Consider the following 24,143-nt stretch of genomic DNA (forward strand, 5'->3'; position numbering starts at 1 on the left):
GGTGCAGCGATTAAAGCCTCCTAACGTGTTAATGATGGTGGAATATTTCATTCTGAGTTTGTCAGTTTTATCCCCCATTAGCAGGCAGGAATGTCCTCTCGTCTTCTCCGCTCCCCGGTGATTGGTTAATGTCTCCGGCTATTTACACGTTACAGACAGCACATCCATTTAGGAAACACAGAGGAGATAACGTTTGAGACAAAATACGGGTCGATTATTAAAGATCTGCGTTTTCTGCTCTGTGCACGATTTCATCAAGTCTTGAAGAACAGAAGCAGCGAAATTTAGGGTTTTATCACAAGCTGCGAAGCTGTTTTTACAACTTGAAAATTGAAAATCGATAAAAAATATAATTTGATTCTAGTGGTGCGACTAAATCTGTTGAAAAAGAACCTGAAGTGATTTATACAATGAAAAAATGAAGCAATATTGTGTATATTTACATTTATGAAAAAAAATTACATTTACAGGGAGGCAAGATATCCAACGGCGTTCTGTTGACATACAGTTAACTTTAAAACATTACAAATGACTGGAGTTGCTCCATTTAGACGCTAAGAAACAGCTGTTTTACTGTCTGCAGCGACTGTTGTTCTGAAGAAGATTCAGTTCAGAGAGTAACTGTTCATTTTCATGTCTGAGTCTAATACTGCTGATACTGCAATCAAAACATAAAAAAAACTTCCCTAACCTTCTGAATATTAAGTATAAAAACAAAAACTTAAAAAAAGTGGCAAAGTCCTCCTGTCATTCACAGAATGAATATTAAATAATGAAATTCATAATGAACGTGACACACAGTGATTTCTGTGTACAGGTGTGTGGATTTACAAATCACCAGATAACATTTGAACGCATCATGGTTTCGTCTATAGAGGTGAAACAGGAGCTGAGACGCACTCTGGCCTTATTTCAATTCACCCTCTTTATCTGAAAGCACGACTCTGCTGCACATTAGGCGTCTGATTGGCCTGAAATACCCCGGTTCACTGGGCATTACTGAATAAACGGCGGAATGATGAAGTCTGATCCAAACCATATGGGCGTAGTGCAGTAGAAGGTATTCTGGGGGGATTCCTGCACAGATCTTCAGGTTTACACTCAGCTATCAGAGGAGAGTGTATAATACTATCCAGAGCTTTTTAATATCCACAATCAAAGAAGCAGAGGCAGCTTTACGTGCTGACTGACTGCAGAGCCCCCGACAACAAAACTGACTTGGAGTGGAGGGAAAACACTGCAGGGGCGAACCAGTCCACCGCCGTCAGAGGTTTCAGCGTTTGGCTCTCTTGGAAGGGGGCTCCTCCGATTTCTGTCCTCCCCGCGTTCGCACCACAGGGGGGCTGGCCTCCCGTTTACGGCCCCCCTTCGCCGCCGCTGCAGCCTGGCCCCTCGTCCCGCTGCAGGAGGGGAACAAGGAGCAAGTGTCAGTCCGTTTGTCTAAAGTGTCATGTTCAGGTGCTGTGAAAATGTCTCTTTGTTAAGAGTTATTCATGAGAGGTGTTGCAGTGAGCGGCACTCCTTTATGAGACACCAGAGCACAGAGTGGAGCTCGGCGTGTGCACATCCCCCCGTCCAGAGAGGAGAGATTTCTAAGAGACTCCTTTAAGACTTTCATAATGTTAACGCTGGAATTTAATTTGAGTTCCAAAACAAAACAAAGGCACAAATCTGCTCGGAAGCTACAAATAGGCCGAATTAAAAGGAACAAAAACCCCAGAAAAACAAGACAGATACTCCAGACACATTTATATGATTAAGAAAAGAACTTTTGCACATTCTATTGATGGAAATAAATCATCTAGTCTGTTCCCTTAAACATACAGGTACTGATTAGGTGTATTTATTGACACAAGGGGGAGATTTAGAAAAATAATATTCAACCTTTTTAACCAGTGATGGGTTAAAAAAACGTTTTTCTGTATTAAATAATTAATGGTATTTTTGTCAAGAATTGTAATTGCTAAAAAAATATTTTGAAAAGCTGTTTTGACATTTTCTGTTTTGTATTTATGGTAATTTAAATTTCACTTGTAAACGCCTGGATCCCCTAAGAGTAAAGACTGTATTTTGTATGAAGTATTAATGATGACCTGCAGTATTTGTGTACAGAGTATAAGTGGTGAATAATAGAAAAGCAGAAAAATCAAAATCCACCCATAAACGTTTTAACTTGGACAGACTCGTATTGGAGGAGCAAACCTGTTCTGTACACACTGATGAGTGAACATCGAGTGCACAAACAACGTGATGTAAAAAGTGACACTACTTGTTAAACGTAGTAGATTTTGATAGTTTATCATCATTTAAATTTAAAGACTATTTAAGGACTCATGGGTACTCTGGATTTGTGATGAAGGCAGATTAAAAAAAGCAGACTGAGGATCTAAAAAACTCTCAAAATAAAGAAAAACATTATCAATTCAAATTATTCATCACACACGCGCACACACATATTTTTTGCTTGTTTTTTGTATTGTTTTTTACAGCGATCTCATACCTGTCGTATAACTCCAGATGTGTTAATATATCTTCCTTAAAAACAGCTTAGTATATGCAAAATGATTCCTTATTTTTATTTTTGGGGTTAATACCTCAAAAACATTTAGAAATTCCGGGAAAGCGTTTGGCAAAATGTTCCCTTTCACAGAGCGGCGGCCCAGCAGCCAGTTTTGGTCGGATTCCCCTTTAAGCTCGTTCGTTCTGCTGAACCTCAATGAGACAAACTCACCGTGTGCCAGCTGCGGTCTCCTCTTTACCGTTCTGTCGGCTTGCCCGGGTGGATGGTTTACTTGGCTTGTTCCTGAGGAGCAGTAAAAACAAATATGAAACAACAGTTGTTGCTTTAGTGCTAAATCTTCCCCTGCTTTCATTTAATAGGATGTGACAGCGACGATGCCCGCTGGGCGCTTCAGAGTGCAAACATTCAGCGCCGAGACAATCCCAGGCTCATTCATCAACACTGACAGCGTCTCAGAGCTGTGACGCGAATCATCATCTGACTTAAGATTTAATTGATCTTATTAAATTCTAATTACTCACTTTTACTGCAGGTTTTTACCGTAAAATCCTCAAACAAATCAGAAAGTTCCACTTAAGTTTGAACTGGGGGTCGTTTAGTTACTGTCTTTGTTGTTCAAATACCTTTCAGCCTCCAGCCGAGAGGCGGCGCGTGTGGTCGCCCTGGTCGCAGTCCCCTTTTCCTCCCCATCCTCCTCCTCCTCCTCTTCATCATTCTGCTCGCTCTCTTTTTCTTCTGCCTTTTTGTCCTTTTTGTCTGTGGGGAGATGATGATGGGTTTGATATCAGATCTGTTTCCCACTGACATGCGTTCATTTTAAAAACCTCTCTCTTACTGGCTCCTCCACAGCACTGAGATGGGAAACAGCCTTTATCTTTCCCCACCATGTTATCCGTGCATTTAGGAGCATGCAGCTTAAAAATATTTTTTTCTTTGACCAGCAATCAACAGTTTCGTTCATTTTGCACTAATTTGTCAGTGAACGTTGCTCAAGCTTAGAAGCTCACTTCTTTGGAGCAGCGTGTTTGTGGTTTTAAATTTCCTCACCTGGATCCTCTGTGGCTGCCGCTGCCTTCGACGGCCGCCCCCTCCGCCTCTTTGGAGTCACCTCTTGGTCCTCTTGAGGCTCCTCCTCCTCAGCCTGGAGACATAAGAACAAATATTTAAGTCCTTGAGCCTAATGAGAGTTTAAATGAGGTGGTGAGTGAGTGATGTACAGAACCAAAGATGTGTTTTAGGGCCTTACAGAGGCAGTGCAGCGAACATGATGGATGCACATACTGTGTTTACAACATACAGAACAACTGGTTTCTTAAATTTTACTGCCAACATACATCCCCTGGGTTCTTCTCACTGCAGATCTCCACTTTGACCTCCTCTCTGACCTCCTCTCTGACCTCCTCTTGACCCTCCGCCTGACTCACTGAAGGGGAGCCACCTGCAAAAGGATAAATGTACACGCAGAGACTGTAATCAAGGTAACTCAGACGACTCTGTGATGTTCTTTCTCTACATTAAGTATCCAGAATATAAATTGGGGTGTTTTAAAAGTGTTTAAAGTGTGTGTGTGTGTGTGTGTGTGTGTGTGTGTGTGTGTGTGTGCTTTCTCACCACTGTCTTTCTCTGGTTGTTGCTCGCTCTCTTCTTGTTGACTGTCGTCCTCCTTAACCTCCTCTCCAGCCTGGGGTTCCTGTGGCTTTATAATTTGAATACACATCAAGACACGTAACCGGAGAGGTGGATACAGATGTAGGACCACGATACAGACAATGTTTTAATCAGAAATGACAAATCTCACCTCCACTGATTCCTGCATTTCCTCTGACCGCTTCCTCTTCACAGCTGGTTTACCTGGATTGGACATTCGACAGGTCAAAGCTGACAGAAATGGATCTCATCATCTCTTTTACATACAGGGACCAGGAAGAAAACATTTTGTAAAGTTTAACTTGAAGTCAAGCTGCCAGCCTTCCCTCATGTCAACTATCATTGCCAAATTACTCATTCATACTATTTTACAGCTTGTTAACAGCGATGACAGCGAAATAAAACTTGTTTAACTCACAACATCGTGCTATGAAACGCACAAATTAGCTGCTGAGGTTTGGCTCACTTATTCTCAGAGTTGGTAATGCTCTGGCAGACATGGAGCCGCACCTCTCCATACAGTTCAACTAATGTTAGTCACCATTTATACTATGCTTGCACACTGGAAACCTTGCTCAGTTCTGTCATTCAAACAAGTAGAAAACAGGACGGAAAGCACGTTCATTTGACTTGAATTAAAAACAAACGTACGTGGGTCAGTGGTCTCTTTGGAGTCGCAGCTTCCTGCAGCTGCAGTGTCTTCTGGAACAGGAAATGGTGGATTCACTTGAGTTCCTTCCTGTTCAATTTTCTTTGGCCCACTTTCCTCCTCAGTTTTCTACAGATTGGAAAAATACAGAGAAGAACACGGTAAAAGATAAGTTACAGCGACATGCCCTCAAATCTGATTCATGGTTTCTGATGAGTAGTGACACACGACAGTATAGACCTGCTAATGTTAAGTAATGTGGAGCATCTAACCTTTATGATGGATGTTTGTTGGTGTTCCTCTTCGCTCTTGGCTGGTGTTCTTGATGGGGTTTTTTCGGCGCTCTCCTCGTCTTTATTCTCATTCTTCTGATCATCTGACGTTAAAATAACATCACATCACATCACACAGACTCATCACTCATCAACTACTCGCTTAGAAAAAGCCAACTTGTTCATTATAGAGACAATCCTACCGGCAGCAGCTTCTGTGGTTTCAGCTCCTGAGGGTCTTCGCCCGCGGCTCAGAGTCTCCTCCAGCTTCTCCGGCTCTTGAGGTTGGGCCTTCTCTTCGTCCTCACTGGTTCTGGATGATCGACCCCTGCGTGGTGTTTTAACTTCCACAACCTTCTCCTGATCTGTTTCCTGAAGAGGTAGAAGTAGTAAATGAGCAAATCAGGCACGAGCACAGATATCAAATACAAACATGCACCTGCAAATCTGTTTCTTTATGGATTTTAAAAGGTTTGAAAGCCAAAAGAGAACACAAAATACAGACTTTTCACTGATTGACACGACTGTACTTTGATACAGGTGAATATTTACCTCAGCAGATTGTTGCTCTTTACTTTCCTTTTCATCCCTCTCATCACCTGATCAATTACAAAAACATAAGCAAACACATTGTTTGATATAATGAAGAAAAACAACATTGTGACATCTTCTAAATCACAAACTTGCAGCAGCAATAGTTTTAGCTACTATACCAGATTCTTTAGCCTTCTGATTGGACAGCTTTCGTTTACGTCTTCCTCTGCCCCCCGTCTTTTCTTCCTGCACGACAAAAAGGTGTTCGCCGTGTCATCAGTGATCATTTACTGCATTTGTAAGAGCTGAACTTCAGACAAATCGTTTGGTGTTACCTTTTCTGACACGTCGGATCCCTTCTCCTCGCCCTGGCTGTCTGTGCTGGAGACATTACCTGAAGAATACAAACAAAGAGCAAAGACGAAAGACAAAAAGAAGGAAGAAGAAAAAAAAACATGAAGACACGAAGATGAACATTTGCAGCTTCAGCTTCCTGAAGGTGCAGTGAGCTCCTAATAACACACACAGCACCAAAAATAACTAAAAATGATGAAACTACACACCCACGATTGAGTGAAATTATAACACGGGGGGGATTTTCTTAAAGTCACATGACTCACTGATTTGTTTGACCAGTTTGGACTGACTCTCAGCTTCACTTCCTCTGATCTCCTCAGTCTTCTCCAGGACATCGTGTTCAACCTGAACAGAATTTATTAAAGACACACAGATCAACAAAAACAGAGGGTGCAAATGTTACAGGTCGAACAAAGTGGACGAGAGCCTAACTCAGGCTGGACACTCACCGTTTGTCGATCGCTCTCCTCTGCTGCAACACTTTCCTCCTCCTCCATCTTACTCTCGGCTTCACCTAGTGGTGAAAAGAAGTAAGGTTAGAAAGTCACCCATTTTGCAGCTTCCACCAGATGAAATAACAGTATTCTTAGAGATTTTGATGTCTAAGATAGATGAGAGAAAACACTCACTGTGATCTATGTCCATCTTGGCCTCGCTGTCCTCAGCTACCACCTCCTCTGCCTGTTGGTTAAGAGACAGGACTTTGAATTTAAGTCTCACATGACATTTTTAAGACAGTCAATCGTAAACCATGAATGGCTCCTCACCTTGGGGCTCGTGTTTGTGAGTTCCACGTCTGGCTCAGTTTGCTCTAAAGTAAGAATAAGATGGTTAAAAATCAGCCAAAGAAAAAAACACTTTGTTCTTGTGTTTTCAAGCACTCACCTTGTTTACTGGACGTCTCTGCGGCTTGTTCAGCGGCAGCAAAAATAACTGTGACTGTGCTTCCCTCTGGGGCTTCTCTGACCTCTTCTTGCTCACACACAACAGCATCGGCAGCTGAAATATTGTCAAAAAAAGAATTTAACTTTAACTAACACACTGAAAATCACAAGATATAATAGTTGCATCGGTCAAATGATTTTTTTTTTTTGCCTTCTTCTCCTTCTTTGCCAGCTGCTGGTGGTGCCACTTTTTCATCTGGCTGTGTTTCAGGAGCAACTTCTGCACCTTTGGCTTCATCTTCATTTAGAGGAGCCTGACGTTCATCTGAGGTGGTGTCATCCTCCTGTAGGAGACAGAGCCCACAGCAGAATAAGATCTTTTCCACTTGTTTCATGGATATTTGTGATCCAGTAGAAGCTTACAGGGAGTTGTGAAACAGGCTAAATGAAAGCCAAAGGCAGTTTAAATTTACAAACGTGTTTCTTTACCTGTGGAGCAACAGATTCAGACGTTTCAACCGTTGCCACATCCATTTCACTCTCTGAATTTTCAGACACATCTGTAAGAGAGACATATTTCTATTTAGAGAGACATTCTGACATGTTTATGTAGCAACTTATTCATTTCGCCATCACCGTCTTTCACTTACCTGCAGTGTTTGGTTTTTCAGCAACAACTTCAACAGTTTGCAGAGATGCACCTGGTGACGGCTCGGTGGCTGCGAGCTCACTTTCAGGGTCTGTTTGCACGTCCATGGGAGGATGCTGCTCTTCCTCTTCAGCTGCAGCGGTTTCCATCGGTTGTGCTGCAGTCTGGTTCACCTCCGCTTCTTCTTCCCTCGCGTCTTGGCAAATTAAGCTGGAGGACACTGTACTGTCAGGATCCATGGAGAGCAGAGTGAGAGCTGCCTCTTTCATCTTCATATCAGCATCTTGCAGAGTCATGTCGGGCGTCGCGTCCTCTCGTCTGCTCTCAGGCGGGAGTCTCGCCTCGGCCGAGGTACAGACGTCCATGAGAGTCAGCAGAGCGTCGGCCTCGGCCGGCACAGCTGGCACCTCGCTGAGCTGTGACTCCGTCTCGCCCTCGGGCGGCTCCGGGGTGATGTCGCTCAAAGCGTCACAGGTGTCGTCGGAGAAGGAGGTGGTGACAGTGGTGGTGACGGGATCGGAGTCTGTGCTCGTGTCTTGGAGGAGACAGCGTGTCTTCGGCACCTCCTCCGCGTCCAGACTCAGTGAGGAAACTGAAGACTTTGAGGATTTATCAGACTTTTCCAATTTGTCCTCTCTGGGTACTTTCTTCTCTTCTTGGCTGTCTTCTCTCTTTTCTGGGACTTTCTCCTTCTTCTCCAGTTTTTTCTTTGCACTCTTGATTTCTGATTTTTCATGGGGAGGTTCCTCTGAGACTTTCCGCTGCTCCTTTGCACTCCCTTCTTTCTTCTTCTCCTTTGTTGTCTCAGGTTTGCTGACGGGTGCACCTCCTGTACTTTTCACCTCTGAACTCTGAACTTTATTATCCGTCTTTGGTAACAATAAAGTCTTCGTCTCCTCTTTGGATTTCGATTTAGACTTTTCCACGATTTTTCCCTTTTCTGTTGGCTTGACCCTCTTTGGATCTTTGTCAGTTTCAGAGCTGGGCTTGTTTGATTTCTGGCCGTCTTGATCTGCTTTAGTCTTTTCCTTCTCGCTGTCTTTACTGTCCATTTTAGATTTGGGTTTGTCTCCTGGCCTGTCCTCGGTGTGGCTCCTCGACCTTTTCAGGCCTTCCTTGGAGTGTTTATCTTTCTTTTTGCTGCTGTCGGACCCGGGCTCCATGTCAGACCGATCCTCAGAAGAACCGGCAGAATCGGGGCGGAGGAGCAGCTTGAAATCACTTTTCGCTGAAGTTTTCTCTCCTTTGACCTTTTCCTTTTCTTTGATTTTATCCTTATCTTTCTCCTTTTCCCTAATTTTGTCCTTGTCTTTCTCTGCTTTGGCAGTCTCCATAGATGGAGCTTTCGCCTTCTTGACAGCAGCATCTTTAGGACCCTCGTCTGCCACTCCCTCTGACAAAGACGGTTTTCCATCTCTTGTGGTTCCTGCCGTTTTCTTCTCACTTTTGATCTTAGGCTTCTTCTCACCCTTGTCTTCAGAGGATGCTTTAGGAGCAACGCCTTCCTTCTGCTGAGATTCATCTGTCTGATGTTCGGATTTCTTCTCCTGCCTTTGTTTGAGCTTGGCGCGTTCGTCTGACAAGCTGCGCTCTTTCTCTTTGCGTTCTTTAAAGTGAAATTCTTTACGGGACAACCTGTCAAATTTCCCAATCGAACGTTGTTTGAGAGCCTCTTGGGAACCTTGCTCCAACTCCAGGATGAAGGAGTGTGTCCTGCCTTTGTCAGACAGCTTTTTGGCTTCACTGGAATCTTCGGAGACGCTGCCGCTCGTCCTCCTGTGCCTCTCATCAGACGATGCCGATTCTGACAGATTTCTTATCAATTTCGGCTGTGGAGTCTTGGAGGTTGTAGATTTCACCTCCTGATTTTGGGAAAAAAAAAACAAAAAAAAAACACAAAAATGCTTTTTACAACTCACTAATGCAATCCAATCAAACCTGTTACCTATGATGAACTCCTTTCACATACCGCTTTCTTGGATCCTTCTGCATCTCCTCTCTTTTTGCTTGAAACATCTCCCTCTTTCCTGAAGGATGAAAGTGATGCTTTTACAGTGTACAATGCAAGCACACTCAGTTGCCAGTTTATTAGGTACACCAAGCTAAAAACAAATGCAGTCTAATACTACAGTCCTCCAGCACTTCCTATCTTTCTTTGCTGTTAAATTTTACAGAGAGATATTTTGTCATATTGTCTTATTGTTTTGTTTAGCAGCAGCGGTTCAGGTAGCACCTACCTTGAGTCCAGTTTCCTCTTCCTGCTGAGAGCCATCTTTTTCTCCAGAACTTTCTTCTCTTTGCGAGCCTCTTTGGCTCTGGGGCCCTCCAGTCCAGCAGAGTCCCCGCTCTTTTGTTTTTTGTGATCTGTGTTGGATATCATGCCTAGTAAACGATGGGGCAGTTCAGAGTTCACAAAGTTATTTTGAGAACACGTTAGACTCAACAAACTTGACATCACACACTAAAATTTACAGATTTTGTGATGTAAAGCAGGAAAACATTCGATGAGAACAGCTAAGTGAGGAACGTGAGCACACATTGCTCTAGTTTTTACACCATGTAACCCAGAAACCTTGAGGAAACTCCAGCTATTACATTAAAAATCAACAGGTTTGAAATGGCTGACCACGGTGAGAGAATTTAAGGAACTTAAGCCCACACGACGGATAGAAATACCTTGTTCTTCAGCCTGCACTGCCTTCTGTTTACGCTTCTCTTCCATTCGCTCTCTGTTCTGTTGTCTCTTCAGCAGCCTTTCCTCTTTGTCCTTTGCCTGTGAGAACACAGTTAAGTCCAGAAAGAGACAGCAAGAAAGCACAAAGCAACAATTAAAACAAACGACCATAAAAATCTTTGTGGTTTTAAAGCTCACGACGAGTGTACTGCTGTGCCTTCAATGCTAACATCAGCAGAACTCACCGCAGATCTTCGACGCTCCTCCACAGTGATTTCATCGTCCGAGTCGCTGTAGTAACGGGAGTAGAGGAAGGGCTTGTGAACATAGGCCTTGCGGCGGGGTTTGCGTTCTTCTTCTCCTCCCTCTCCGATGTCTTGCTTCTTTTCTGTTCTCTCACCGTGATCTGGAAAACACACAGGAAGACTTTACAATCCAACACGGAGAGAAGAGCTCAAAACTGAATATATGTGAGAGCAGTGACCGTATTTAACACTTTATGATACAGTAACTGCTCAAAGGCAGGAAAAAAGGGTTGAGACCATCTGCTGGAAGCTCCCCCTCTTCAGAGGAATCAGACAGGGGCTCCTCGTCTTCACTTTCTTCCTCGAATGATGACAGGTCGCTGGTGTGGACAGAGCTCACGGTGATGTCGCTCAGGCCTTCCAGGTCTGAGTCCTCCAAAAAGTATTCTGCAAGGCAAAGACACATCAGTATTTATACTTGTGACTTACTTTGTAACTGTGTGTTTTACTTCCTTATTTACATACAGAGGGTACAACAGCTCACCTTCCTTAATCCTCTCTCTGGCTTTCTGCTTGGCCTGACTTGTAGATTTCAGTAGATCATCATCCTGCCTCTCCTCGGTGGCTTTCCCAGTTGTCTTGCCAGCAGCTTTATCTTTGTCCTCCTCTGTCAGCTCCTGAGCTCCTAGCTCCTCCTCTTCCATCTTCACCTCCTCTAATAAGCCCTCTTTTCCAAGACCCATCTGTTCCTGAGTGTCCTCTGTCTTCACCTCTAAGGCCTGGACCTCTGATGCCAGCTCCTCTGCCTCTTCCAGTGTCTTGCCTTCATGGTGGCCGTCTCCCTCCTCAGCAACGCTCATGTCCTGCTCTCCCTCCTCCACCACCTGCATGGACTCATCTGAAGCTTGGCCTTTGCGTCCTTTATCTGTGCCTGAGCTGGCCCTGACGCTGGCTTCCTGGTTGAGGGAGGTTATGGTGTCCAGGATGGACATGGCGTCGCTGGCTGAAGTGGTAGCTGGAGCAGACGACGAGGCTGTAAAAAATGTAACGTCAGCATTAACTGTCGGTGGAAGCCAGAACTTAAGGTATGATTATTATTAATCTTATATTTTCTCACTTAATTATTGGTTGTTTGGCTTGTTTTGTGTGACTGATTGTCTATGAATGCCTCTGAAAGGTCCAAATGATGCAAAATGCATTATCTGCTCACCACCACAGAGGAAGACGTGGTCAGAATTATTATCACAAACAGCCTAACATCAAAAATAGCAGTCATGGCTGATGAAGAGATGAAATGCTGTGCACCTTGCTCAAGAATGCTGCTGTCTGGTTTGGTCTCTGTTAAAGGCGGTGGGACCGGTGGCTCCTCCGAGCAGCTGCCAGGTGACAGAAATTCACGGACCACCCTCTCCACCTGCGGCCTGAAGATGTGGTTGATTTTGGGATCCACCACCTGTGCCACGATCCTGTCCACTCCCTGCTCCAGCATCCCAGATCTAAGAGGAACAGTTCAGTTTAACTCCTGGCACTCAAAACTAGTTTTAAAAAAATCACAAACGCTTCCTGATGCTGGACTATGAGCTCAAGCAGAGATGAAGAACAGAGGAAGGAAACGGGACATTGCTCCATTCTCACTTACTGGAGAACCAGTTGTCTGATGTTGTTTCTCAGCTGGTTTTTGTTCAAATGAGGGCTCCATGTGTGGTTCGACAGGTGATTAGAGACAAAGTTGTCCACTCTTTGTTTCAGGTTCAAGTAAGCCGGCTGCAAGAGTACAAGCAAGAAAATGGTCACAGTTGAGAAGCTATCACCAAGAATTGTCGGACATTCAGACTTGATAAAAGTAATCACTGATTAAGTGGTTAAAAAGTCATGAACTCAATAAAGTCAAACACAGGTAACATCACGATGGAGGATTTGAATTCTTTGTTTGTGAATGACTGTTTGGACAACCAAATCAATTACTTGTCAATGCACACCCCATATATCATAATTTTCTCATTTGGCATAGTAAAAACGGGTTGATTTTGCAGTTCTTATATTGTCACAAACCAATAATCCAACTAACTATAGTATACTGGCCCTGAAAAAAAGGTGATAGATAGAGTGCTTAAATGTTAAATGAGATGGGTTAACATCATCTGTCCATGCTGAGCTCTAAGTAATTTGGATTTTATGTTGTACGTAAATGAAAGAAAATGAATGAAAATCAACGGCTGCCACTAAAGCGGAAAAAACGGACGCTTAAATCTTAAAAAACTGATGTAACTGACGACAGCTAGCATAATTTCTGAGTTAGTACTAGGTGACTGAGTTGACGTGATGTGTTGTGTTCACAGTGAATCGTAGCTTTGAGAGCCCAGCACAGACCGCTGCTTTCAATGTCCCCTAAAATACACTAAATGGTACATTATCGGTCGGCTACACATAACACTGTTAAACACGTTAAGAAGACGTTTTCAGCCGTTACCTTTGTGTCAACGTCTGCCAGGCATTCCCTCCTGAACTGGTCGAAGAGACCCTGTGTTTTTAGATGACTGACGATCATTGAGACCAGCTGAGGGTCCCCGGGTGGTAAACCAGCCATGTCTGAATGCTGGTAGCGTTAGCTTCGATCCGAATAATTAAAACAGTTAATATTGACAATGCATTAGAGGATATCCGACATAGACGCTCCGCGCTTCTGTTATGGTTTGTGAAGTTCGAAGCGCATTTGACCCGGAAGGACATCTCATCCTATGAACGATAACTAGTCCACTAAACCGGAAAAGCTTTGAACACGAGGGTCTCGGTAACAAAATAAAAGCATAGTAATCTATTAAATGTCCGCTGTGTGTAAACGGCTATAACGCGAGACAGTCATTAAGATTTTGAGAAGATTAAGGTTTTGTGCCAGGTAGTTTTACTTAGCTTATAAAAAGACACAACATACCGTTTCCGCTCAAAACATCCGAATGAAGGAAATATTCACAGTGAGAAACAAGATTTATATTCTAACGGTCTTTGAAAATTATTAAGTGAAAGGCGTAGAAAGCAAAACATGACTAACGCATAGTACAGCTTGTTATCATGGATGCTATAATTATAATTCTTAACGATTATAATATGCTGCAATCATCATGAAAGTTATAATAGTCTGTTTTTGCCAAAGCTGTTAGATTATGGTTGGTTACTATTTTGCAAATCCTCGATGATACTAAATGATGCTGCCTGAACATTTAAGGGAACTCAGTTTGCCTTAACGTACTTTCATTTAGCGACATCTAGCGGCGTGAATATAACAAAAACACCCACATTTCCCAAATATTCGTTTCATGTTGTTCGGTATAACTTGTGTACTCGATTAATAAGTAGCTACAGAAAACACCTCATTAATGACTTTCTTTAGATTGTGTTAGACGCTAACAATTAACTTTAGCAAACGAAACTTTCGCCGCTAGCTACGTTTCTTACTGCCACGTTTGGTTACAGCATATTAGTTCGCGCATCGTATAAACTTCTCTGCATTAAACCGAAATACACGCCTTCATTGGAAATTAGGGACTGCCATTTTTCGATCCCAAATAAGAAAGGAAGAAAAAACATGTTGGCAGCGGTGGGATTCGAACCCACGCCCCCGAAGAGACTGGAGCCTTAATCCAGCGCCTTAGACCGCTCGGCCACGCTACCTTCTGTGTCAAAACTAGCCAGATAGCATTATGAAGGATAACAGAGCCTTCCTGCAGTGACTGCACAGGGTTACAGATTTGCTGTACTTTCTGATCACTTACAAACATGAACTATGTCATACTTCAGAGCACACCTCGCTAAAACTAATGCAGTTGCCCTAATATAAATTCTACCTCCACTAAGGCACTAATGGTTAGTTTTGGTGACTTATTTTTGACTCTACCCTCACTGATATAAATTGGGTGCATATTAAAATGCCTATGCACAAACAAGAAACATCACAAATTATAGCCTCCAAAATGACCAAAAAGTTGAATCTTATAAAACACAGACTGAACTACACACTGTTTACTAAAGTATTCACTAGGATGTCTTGCAGGGTGCTGCTGTATTAATTTAGTTAGGCATACCTAATAAACTAGCAAATGAATTTGATGACACTTTTCCAAAGTTATTAGGTCCTAATCTTATGATTAACATTGTTCAGGTTTGCAAGCTGGCCACAACCTTTATAATCAGTCATTAAATGTACATAAATCATTTCATAACATTTATTAGAAATGTAAAATACAGCTTGGGGGAAAATAAAACACTTTCGACCCCAATCCTCAAACAGTGTCTAAAACTATTGGAGACTTTGGTGTCAGCACCGGCAGATATAGAGCTGTGGACGTTTAAAAAAAGTGTCAGAGAAGAAATGACAAGAAAAATACAAAACACCTATAGGCAACATACTAAACATATAAAAAAAAGTGGGTATGCATTTATACCCATGATAAAAATGTGCCAGAATAATGGCAGTTTGAAGCCCCAGGCAGTGAAACCAAAACATGCTGGCCCATAGTCTGTTGTGAAGGACAGATAAAGCACCCCTCAGTGGAAGCTACAAGCAGGCAAGCCAGGTGGGCTCAGGATTTCTTGGACGGGCAGATGGGGGGTAGGACTCGGCGGGAGTTGGACCGCACCCACGGGTGGTCAATGACATTCTGTAGTGAGAGACGATCAGTGGGGTTGTGGCGGAGCAGCTTGGAGATCAGGTCCCGTGCACCATCTGAGACGATTTTGGGGAATTTCAAATCCACCTGCAAACAAGAAGATAGTATTTATTCATTAAACCTGAAAAATGCCCGGTAGACCTTTCAATTCATTAATAATTGATTGCTAAATAAAAAAAACAAAAAAACAAAAAACATGTCATGATTAAAACTTGTTAAAACTTGAGCAGCCTGGATGCAGCAAAAACATGGTGTGGAAGGATTAATTAGATTAAAAGAGACACACTGTAACATCCTATGTATGAGACAGCAACACCAACCTTTGTAATTCTTTTGTAGGTTTCTGTATGACTGGCCGTTTCAAAAGGTGGGTTGCCGACCAAGCATTCGTAACAGAGGACCCCGATGCACCACAGGTCCACTCTCTCGCTGTGGGTGTGGCCCTCGATCATCTCTGGAGGGAGGTAGTCCAGTGTCCCGCACATTGTACGACGTCTGGATAGGTTGAAAACAAAGAGGTGAGCACGGGAAGCAGAGAGGCAGTAAAAAGCACATTCATGGTCGTGATACAGAAGCGTCGAGCACTTTCTGACAGAACACAGTGGTCTGTCGACATTATGAAACCTGAACAGCTGTGGTTCCTCACCTTAGAGAAGGCGCATGGACGGACCAACCAAAGTCAGCAATTTTCAGCTCTCCACGGTAACCGAGAAGCAGATTCTCTGGCTTGATGTCTCGATGAATCACTTTCTTCTCATGGCAATACATCAGTGCATCAGCAATCTCCTCCATGTACTAGAAATGTTCAGAGGTTGCATCAGATCACAACAAGATTTTAACACTTAAAATATACAAACTATGCAAGATAATCGAAAATAAACATAGATGTAACCATCTTCAGTGGCCAAACTAGTGAGGATTAGCAAATTACTCTCCAATGATTTACAAACTGGGTTCACTGACAAAAAGTACAATAGCATAACTAAAAAGATCAAGTCTTACAGTGGCAGTGCGCTGGTCATCAAATCTTCCACATCTCTGTAGCTCCTTGTACATTTCACCACGTGGGGCGTACTCAAGCACCAAGAACACTCTTTTTCGATCATGGAAATAATTGTAGAAGCGCAAGATGTTGGGGTGCCTGACAAGAAAAGAAGATTATATTTTGAGACAGCCTAAGACTGCATTTCCAAAATCAAGCAAAAAAAACTTAAAGGCAGTGTGTTCATAGCACTGGATCAAAATTCCTCTTGTGTTTGTGGAAAATTCAGCACCATTAATATGCTGGTCAGCTTTTAAGAGGCCATTCATCATTACTAAAAAAAAAAAAAAACAACAACCCAAATGACAACAATTGAGTATCTCTACCTAAAAAACATCCTCATTGGAGTCAATGTGAAGTTGTCACAAATGACACAAGCTACATTTCAGGTTACTGAACCCGTGCACTCCTACCCAGATATTGCAGAGTGCAGGAAGGCCAATATACTGACATTATGGAAATGTTTTTAAGGACACTCACTTGAGATGTGCCTGAATCTCAATCTCCCTCCTGAGCTGATGCTCCACGCCCTCCTTTTCCATCTGTGACTTGAACAACACCTTCAGCGCCACAATTGCTTGCAGCTTCTTCACCCTCGCAAGGTAAACATTACCAAATTTGCCCTTTCCGAGTGGTCGACCGATGTCAAAGTCTTCCAGGGAGACTTTCCTGAGAAAGAGTATAAAGATGTATACTCTCATGTTAACCATTCAGATGGTCAAGGCCATCACTTAGATATGCATTACATAAAAACAGAACCAGCAAACGATACACAACTCAATGAGCACTGGAATATACTTACTTTGAGGCTGAACTGGAGGCAACACACTCTCTCCCAGGGCCTAAAATGAGAATGCAATCAATACAGGTGCTTTTCCTGAGTTGTTTGGTGTATGTGAGGAGGGTAAAGTTACCTGTGATGGCATTTCTGTCCATCTCTGCCCGTGGCTTCACCTGAACACGCTGTGGACCTGCCACCATGCTAGGAGTCGCAAACTGACATTCAAAAGCAAAAACAAAAATAAATAATGCATTTGAGTGTTTTTCTTTATGCCAATACTAGTGTCCAATATTTCCACACCTTGATCAGTAAATAATGGCATTCTAACTACAGTTGCTGGTAATCAAATATTGCCTGAAAGCAAATCAAAACATTGTTTAATAAATATCATATCTTACCGGCCGTTGAAAACTTCTCGGCTCATAATTCTCCTTATTCTGTAAAAAAATAAATACACAGCTAAGATTAATTTACAGGACATTTGAGCTTCTGTGTATTTTCCTGTCAGTCAGCCTTATTTTCAGCTTTGAGTTGTGTTTGTATTCTAGAATGCACAGCAAGGAGGATGTTCATACCAGTTAATCCTGAAAAGACTCCAGGGAACACACACTAGCTGTTTTTTTTCTTTGTTTAAAGGTTACAGTATTTTAGCAGGAGTTGCTTTGCTCAAGCCACCTTAATTAAACCAGAATGACAACCAGAAAGTCAAGTCAGCTGTGTTACGGCTCATCTTGTCTTCCCGCTTACTGAAGTCTCACATAGTCAGACCTATCTCCACAGCACTGTGCTGGCGCTGCAGAAAGGCCTGGCTGCACCCATTATTATTCTGGTAATAAGCAGCCAATGACAGGTTCATAACCACAGTCTAAATCTGGGGAGTCAAGACTACATTTATTGTGACTTTCACCTGAATGTGACAGCAGTTGCTTGTATTTACAGCTGTTTACCACAGAAGACATTTTTTGGCATCTTTGTGGGATCTCGTTTATTTTTCTGATACTTTGTTCACCTTGGATGAAATGACACAACAACTACAACAATGCCACAAACTAGCTTCCAAAAAGACTAATGAATGAAAAACATTAAATAAATCAACACCTCTGAATCCTGTTGTAATGGATTACGTTGGACTGTGTGAGTCTTCCCACTGGTTTGCACACACTCAGCACTATATTGCGAATAGATCTTCTATGTATGGTATCAAAGGAAAGCATGGGGTTTGTAACCTTAAAATGTTGTCTTCTAAACTATTTTACAACCTTAGACAACGAAATACATTTTCTTATTTAAATAACGCATACACCACACGATTGTCATATTTTCAGTTACAGACTTGTATTGTCAAATTAGCTGCAGGGGCTTCCTGTGCGCTCAGTAAGTGAGTTTGGTTTATTCTCCATTTAAAAATGATAAAGGCTTAGTCGGCCATTGTTTGGGTAGGCTAACGCTGGCAAGGTATCCTTGCCTCATGTTGGATGTAGCTAACGTTAATACAGGGACTGCCTACCACTCCACACGTGAATTTAGTTTACAAATAATACCTGTTCATACATATCATTTGCTGTGTGCGTATCTCAATTACTGCTTATCATATTAATACAAGATAAAGTGGCGTTATGCTAAGTTCGCTCAGTAAGGTAAGTCAGCTAGCAAACCCTAACGTTACCGTTAGCTAGTTAGCTCAAATATGTGTCTACTTCAGCAATATGTCCTTCAATAAATAGTTCGTTACACTCATCTGTTGCTTAGTCTTATTCCACAGTGAAACATGAAAAAACAAAAGTTACCTGCATCGTAAAGGACAACTGTAATATCAACTTTTACCGAGTCCCGTCTTACTATTTTGAACTTCCGCGGCCGCCAACGTTTTAAGCTACATTCAATGAAACCGATTGGCTGACACCGAAGACTCCCATTGGCCAGAATTGTGGAAAGAGAAAGCGTGTGATTGGTATGCACCAATGCTTGTCAAATGTACACCACAGCGCTTGGGCCCGCCCTCTCTTCCAGGCTCTTTGGTGTTTCCGGTGAAGGTGGTTCGTTGCTGTGTTCTTATTAGTGAGCCTCGACAAATTGAATCCCATTTCTATGTACGTTTCCTAACTAAAACTGATGAAATATGTTTCTACCTGATATTATTTACCATCTTTAAAGCCAGTTTCTAAGTTAATTGATGTTCTTCTCAGGCCTTTTCGTTACTACTATCATCACAAAAACCTAATACTTCTTAGTATGAAATGATGTTAAAATTCGTGACATCTGAGGCTGCAACTGTCTCTTATTATCATGAAATATCTGCCGATCATGCTCACGATTAATCAGTCTTCTGTTCAATGAAATATCAAAAATAGTGGGGAAAAAGTGCTCAAATTAATTTCTCAGACCTCAAGGTGCCATCTTCAGATTGGTTGTTTTGTTTAATTAAAAGATTTAAAAAAAGAAAAAAGAAAAGAAAAGAAAAAATCCAAAGATTCTTAAGAATATAAATAGATAAAGTAAAGAAAAGTGGAAATCCTCACCAAAAAAGTATGGTGTGGTCCTTGAAAAATGACTGAAACAATTAATTTATTTCAACATTTGTTTTTCCAACATTGGCAATTCATTTTTTATTGATCCAATATTTGATCCATAGATTCATTGTTTCAGTGCAGTCTATATCCTTTTGTTGCAGATCAAATGTGTGTGAATAAAATAAACTGAGTCTGAATAATAACTTAATGTTGTATAATATACCACTTTTCCCCATTCAGAAGTATCACGTGTTGAAATTTTTTTGAGTCAAGCTGATGTTTGATAGAGTATGTTGTGTGTGTAACAACATACAAAGACAAATGATGAAGATTTATTTTTTTCCAAATAGGTTTATTCAAAACAACTGCTCATTTATAATTTTAAATAATGTCTGACACAGATCCTCAATGTTTTTCCTAAATAATACAATTAACAGACATTTACCATTTCTTATGAGTTCTAAAAAAAAGTAGTAGACAATTGGGACTCGATAAAGATTCCTTTAAATATATGTTGTGCTGTTTTTCAATAACAACAAACCCAAACACCTGCTTGTGACATATATTTTCTGAATGTATACATTGTTGAAGGAACAGGAAACAGGTGGCTCATTGCCATTAGTGAGAAGTGAGACTAAGAATTTTGACTTGCAAATGCACCTTCACGTTATATTTGCTCTAAGAATTTTGACTTGCAAATGCACCTTCACGTTATATTTGCTGCAATTAAAGCACAAACTTAGATTGGTCACAGCCAGTAATTCACTGTGGATCCTGGTCACTTATACAAATGAAATATGCCTTACTTCAGAGTGCACCCAGTTCCCTGTTTTGTTGGTTAAAGCAGCCCTGAACAATATATCTTCTATAAAAACGTTCAGTAGAATTTAATGCAGGTTGCTGCATTATTAGTTTGTTTATTCCTAATAAAGTGACAAGTGTTTTTGATAACATTAACAGTAAGTGTCAATGCATTTGGCTAAAGTGTATGTAAAAGTACAACTTCAATTTTAAATATCCACAAATCATTTTATGACATTTATTAGAAATTTGTCTGGGGGGGGACTTTCCACCCCAGCCCTCAAAAAGTGTTCTGAACTATTGGACAATGAGACTTTGGTGTCAAAACCGTAAGATATAAAGCTGCAAACATTTAAAAAAGTGTCAGACAAAAAGACAATATAAACAGTAAACATTTTTAAGTTGTTTTTTTTTTTTTTTCTGCAGCTGATGTCGATTGTCCAATGTTCTTGTTATAGTAGCTGCTCTCGTGGTACAGGTCACTTTTGACTGCTTTTGGTGGTGTATTGTAATCTCCACCAGGTGGCAGCATAGCCAAGGCTATAAATGCTGTGTTACGATAGTATAAAGTAAAGAGCCACAGGAAGTCAATCTTATTGATTCCATGATAAGAATGTGCCAGAATAATGGCAGTTTGAAGCCCCAGGCAGTGAAACCAAAACACGCTGGCTCATAGTCTGTTGTGAAGGACAGATAAAGCACCCCTCAGTGGAAGCTACAAGCAGGCAGGCCAGGTGGGCTCAGGATTTCTTGGACGAGCAAATGGGGGGTAGGATTCGGCGGGAGTTGGACCGCACCCACGGGTGGTCAATGACATTCTGTAGTGAGAGACGATCGATGGGGTTGTGGCGGAGCAGCTTGGAGATCAGGTCCCGTGCACCATCTGAGATGATTCTGGGGAATTTCAAATCCACCTGCAAACAAGAAGATAGTATTTATTCATTACACCTGAAGAATGCCCGGTACAGTAGAAACTATGACATCTAGTCATTAGGGATGCACAACAAAGTCTCTTTGGATTTTAAGACCTTTCAATTCATTAATAATTGATTGTTAAAAAAAGCCATGTCCAGATTAAAACTTGTAGAGCAGCCCGGATGCAAAAACATGGTTTGGAAGGATTAATTAGATTAAAAGAGACACACTGTAACATCCTATATATGAGACACCGACACCAACACCAACCTTTGTAATTCTTTTGTAGGTTTCTGTATGACTGGCCGTTTCAAAAGGTGGGTTGCCGACCAAGCATTCGTAACAGAGGACCCCGATGCACCACAGGTCCACCCTCTCGCTGTGGGTGTGGCCCTCGATCATCTCTGGAGGGAGGTAGTCCAGTGTCCCGCACATTGTACGACGTCTGGATAGGTTGAAAACAAAGAGGTGAGCACGGGAAGCAGAGAGGCAGTAAAAAGCACATTCATGGTCGTGATACAGAAGCGTTGAGCACTTTCTGACAGAACACAGTGGTCTGTCGACATTATGAAACCCGAACAGCTGTGGTTCCTCACCTTAGAGAAGGCGCATGGACGGACCAACCAAAGTCGGCAATTTTCAGCTCTCCACGGTAACCGAGAAGCAGATTCTCTGGCTTGATGTCACGATGAATCACTTTCTTCTCATGGCAATACATCAGTGCATCAGCGATCTCCTCCATGTACTGGAAATGTTCAGAGGTTGCATCAGATCACAACAGGATTTTAACACTTAAAATATACAAACTATGCAAGATAATCGAAAACAAACATAGATGTAACCATCTTCAGTGGTCAAACAAGTAAGGATTAGCAATTTACTCTCCAGTGATTTACAAACTAGGTTCACCAACAAAAAGTACAATAGCATAACTAAAAAGATCAAGTCTTACAGTGGCAGTGCGCTGGTCATCAAATCTTCCACATCTCTGTAGCTCCTTGTACATTTCACCACGTGGGGCGTACTCAAGCACCAAGAACACTCTTTTCTGATCATGGAAATAATGGTAGAAGCGCAAGATGTTGGGGTGCCTGACAAGAAAAGAAGATTATATTTTGAGACAGCCTAAGACTGCATTTCCAAAATCAAGCAAAATAAACTTAAAGGCAGTGTGTTCATAGCATTGGATCAAAATTCCTATTTGAGCCAGTCAAGTGTATAAAAGTAGAGTTAAAGAATTCATCTCGTATCCACCTGATAAGATGGACAAAACAAAAAACAAATGCAAAAACAGAAAATGTTTATGGAAAATACACCACCATTAACATTAATTTAGAGCCCATTAATCAATATTAAAAACAAAAACAAAAAAACCATAAAGCCAATGAAAACGAGTAACTAGAAAACATCTCCACTGCAGTCAATGAGAAGTTGTCACAAATGACACAAGCTGCAGTTCATGCACTCCTACCCAGATATTGCAGAGTGCAGGAAGGCCAATATACTGACATTATGGAAATGTTTTTAAGGACACTCACTTGAGATGTGCCTGAATCTCAATCTCCCTCCTGAGCTGATGCTCCACACCCTCCTCTTCCATCTGTGACTTGAACAACACCTTCAGCGCCACAATGGCTTGTAGCTTCTTCACCCTCGCAAGGTAAACATTACCAAATTTGCCCTTTCCGAGTGGTCGACCGATGTCAAAGTCTGCCAGGGAGGCCTTCCTGAGAGAGAGAGAGTGGCCTGCCACCACACTGCGGGGCTCATAATTTTCCTTATTCTGTGAAGAAATAAATGTGCAGATAACATTAACTTCAAGTGCAATTGAGCTGTGTATTTTCTTGTCCACCAAACTCATTTTTAGCTTTGACTTGTGTTTGTTATTTTAGACAATTATTTTATAATGTATACCAATCACTCCTGAAAGAGGATGACCTGGAAGTTGAGTCAATAAGCCAATAATGACGCCCTGTTAGTGTTTACGTACATACTCCTAGAAATGAAGTTACTCAAGGTAACTACTATTTATTTTTCTGGTTTTGCCCACTGTGGACGACACAGAAGAAGAAACACCTTTCTCTAATACAGTCTACAACAATGCCACAAACTAACACAGCTTCCAAAAGACTACTGAATTAATGACACATAGAATTAACGTTAAATCAACACCTCCAAGCCTCAAAACATATCTATGATCTGCTCTGTTGTACTGGATTGCACTGGTCTGTACAAGTTGTCTTTCTGGTTTGCTATTTCAATGTACACACGCTCAGCACCATATTACGGGAAGATGTGCTGTGTGTTACTAATGTAAAACATAGCGTTAGTAACCATGAACCGTTGTCCTTTAAACTGTTTAACAACCTTAGGTAACGACATGCCATTTATTTTTTAAATAAATCATACAACACAGGATAATGTGGAGTTATGCTACGTTAGCTCTCGAAGGTAAGTTAGCTAACGTTAGTTTGCCAAAATCTGTCGATTCAGGCAATATGCGCTTTAATGATTCTTTCGCTGTACACGTTTATCGCTCGGTCTTATTTCTCTATCAGACATTAAAAACACAACTTACCTGCATTGTTGAGAGTAACTGTAATACGTTTTTTTAACGAGTCCAGTCTTACTATTTTGAACTTCCGCGGCTGCCAACGGTTTAAAATACCTTTCATGAAGTCGATTGGCTGACACAGAAGGCTTCTATCAACACCTCTGGCTCCCATTGGCCAGAATTGTTGGAAGCCAAAGCGTGTGATTGGTGTACAGCAACGCTGGTCACACTTCGACCCGCCCTCCCATCCTCGCTCCTTGGGGTTTGTTGTCATGGTTCTGTACTGTTTGTTTTGTGAGCCTCGCCACATTAACTGAAGCCCATTGCCACGTGCATTTCCTTAACAAAACTGAATAAACATGTTTATAGCTGTGACGTTAGTAACTGTCTTTAAAGACTGGTTATTTATTATAATATTTATATAGTATGTTGACACGTATGTTA

General features: G+C 41.7%; 3 protein-coding genes and 1 non-coding gene across 4 annotated transcripts; all 4 read right to left on the bottom strand.

Annotated features, from left to right (window-relative positions):
* Nucleotides 1–411: 411 nt before the first annotated feature.
* On the bottom strand, nt 412–13,157 carry bod1l1 (biorientation of chromosomes in cell division 1-like 1). The gene is made up of 30 exons (XM_076739450.1): nt 12,903–13,157; nt 12,072–12,196; nt 11,738–11,928; nt 10,977–11,465; nt 10,730–10,879; nt 10,433–10,593; nt 10,190–10,286; nt 9,751–9,895; nt 9,483–9,540; nt 7,515–9,375; nt 7,354–7,424; nt 7,076–7,208; nt 6,866–6,979; nt 6,748–6,791; nt 6,610–6,661; nt 6,430–6,494; nt 6,244–6,325; nt 5,959–6,017; nt 5,803–5,869; nt 5,642–5,688; nt 5,293–5,461; nt 5,090–5,193; nt 4,820–4,946; nt 4,320–4,372; nt 4,133–4,217; nt 3,856–3,959; nt 3,569–3,662; nt 3,145–3,277; nt 2,732–2,803; nt 412–1,400 (listed from the first exon to the last, which is right to left on the bottom strand). The coding sequence occupies exons 1-30, from the start codon at nt 13,017–13,019 to the stop codon at nt 1,274–1,276; spliced, it is 5,196 nt and encodes a 1,731-aa protein (XP_076595565.1). The 5' UTR covers nt 13,020–13,157; the 3' UTR covers nt 412–1,273.
* An 862-nt stretch (nt 13,158–14,019) lies between these two features.
* trnal-aag (transfer RNA leucine (anticodon AAG)) lies at nt 14,020–14,101 on the bottom strand. Its single transcript has one exon. It is a non-coding gene; the product is annotated as a tRNA-Leu (tRNA).
* A 538-nt stretch (nt 14,102–14,639) lies between these two features.
* On the bottom strand, nt 14,640–18,796 carry aurkb (aurora kinase B). Its single transcript, XM_076739848.1, has 9 exons — nt 18,707–18,796; nt 17,318–17,356; nt 17,053–17,134; nt 16,941–16,980; nt 16,619–16,807; nt 16,099–16,237; nt 15,743–15,891; nt 15,417–15,591; nt 14,640–15,183 (listed from the first exon to the last, which is right to left on the bottom strand). The coding sequence occupies exons 1-9, from the start codon at nt 18,710–18,712 to the stop codon at nt 15,010–15,012; spliced, it is 993 nt and encodes a 330-aa protein (XP_076595963.1). The 5' UTR covers nt 18,713–18,796; the 3' UTR covers nt 14,640–15,009.
* Nucleotides 18,797–19,771: 975 nt separating this feature from the next.
* LOC143326285 (aurora kinase B-like) lies at nt 19,772–23,800 on the bottom strand. Its single transcript, XM_076739849.1, has 6 exons — nt 23,724–23,800; nt 22,684–22,928; nt 22,098–22,236; nt 21,742–21,890; nt 21,416–21,590; nt 19,772–21,144 (listed from the first exon to the last, which is right to left on the bottom strand). Exons 1-6 carry the CDS (start codon nt 23,727–23,729, stop codon nt 20,971–20,973), a joined length of 888 nt encoding a protein of 295 aa, XP_076595964.1. The 5' UTR covers nt 23,730–23,800; the 3' UTR covers nt 19,772–20,970.
* Between the last annotated feature and the right edge of the window lie 343 nt (nt 23,801–24,143).

Source organism: Chaetodon auriga, chromosome 9, assembly GCF_051107435.1.
Source record: "Chaetodon auriga isolate fChaAug3 chromosome 9, fChaAug3.hap1, whole genome shotgun sequence".
NCBI lineage: Eukaryota > Metazoa > Chordata > Actinopteri > Chaetodontiformes > Chaetodontidae > Chaetodon > Chaetodon auriga.

Bases quoted from the DNA above. Each gene is read 5' to 3' on its own strand.
- LOC143326285 (XM_076739849.1), bottom strand. The intron at 21,591-21,741 runs GTGAGGAACCAC...CAACCTATCCAG, and splicing joins GTCCATGCGCCTTCTCTAAG to ACGTCGTACAATGTGCGGGA. The intron at 21,145-21,415 runs GTTGGTGTTGGT...TCTTGTTTGCAG, and splicing joins CCTACAAAAGAATTACAAAG to GTGGATTTGAAATTCCCCAG.
- aurkb (XM_076739848.1), bottom strand. The intron at 15,892-16,098 runs GTAAGACTTGAT...GAACATTTCTAG, and splicing joins ATGACCAGCGCACTGCCACT to TACATGGAGGAGATTGCTGA. The intron at 15,184-15,416 runs GTTGGTGTTGCT...TCTTGTTTGCAG, and splicing joins CCTACAAAAGAATTACAAAG to GTGGATTTGAAATTCCCCAA.
- bod1l1 (XM_076739450.1), bottom strand. From the start codon at position 13,019: ATGGCTGGTTTACCACCCGGGGACCCTCAGCTGGTCTCAATGATCGTC. The intron at 12,197-12,902 runs GTAACGGCTGAA...GTACTCTTGCAG, and splicing joins TGGCAGACGTTGACACAAAG to CCGGCTTACTTGAACCTGAA. The intron at 6,326-6,429 runs GTGAGTGTCCAG...AATTCTGTTCAG, and splicing joins AGGAGAGCGATCGACAAACG to GTTGAACACGATGTCCTGGA.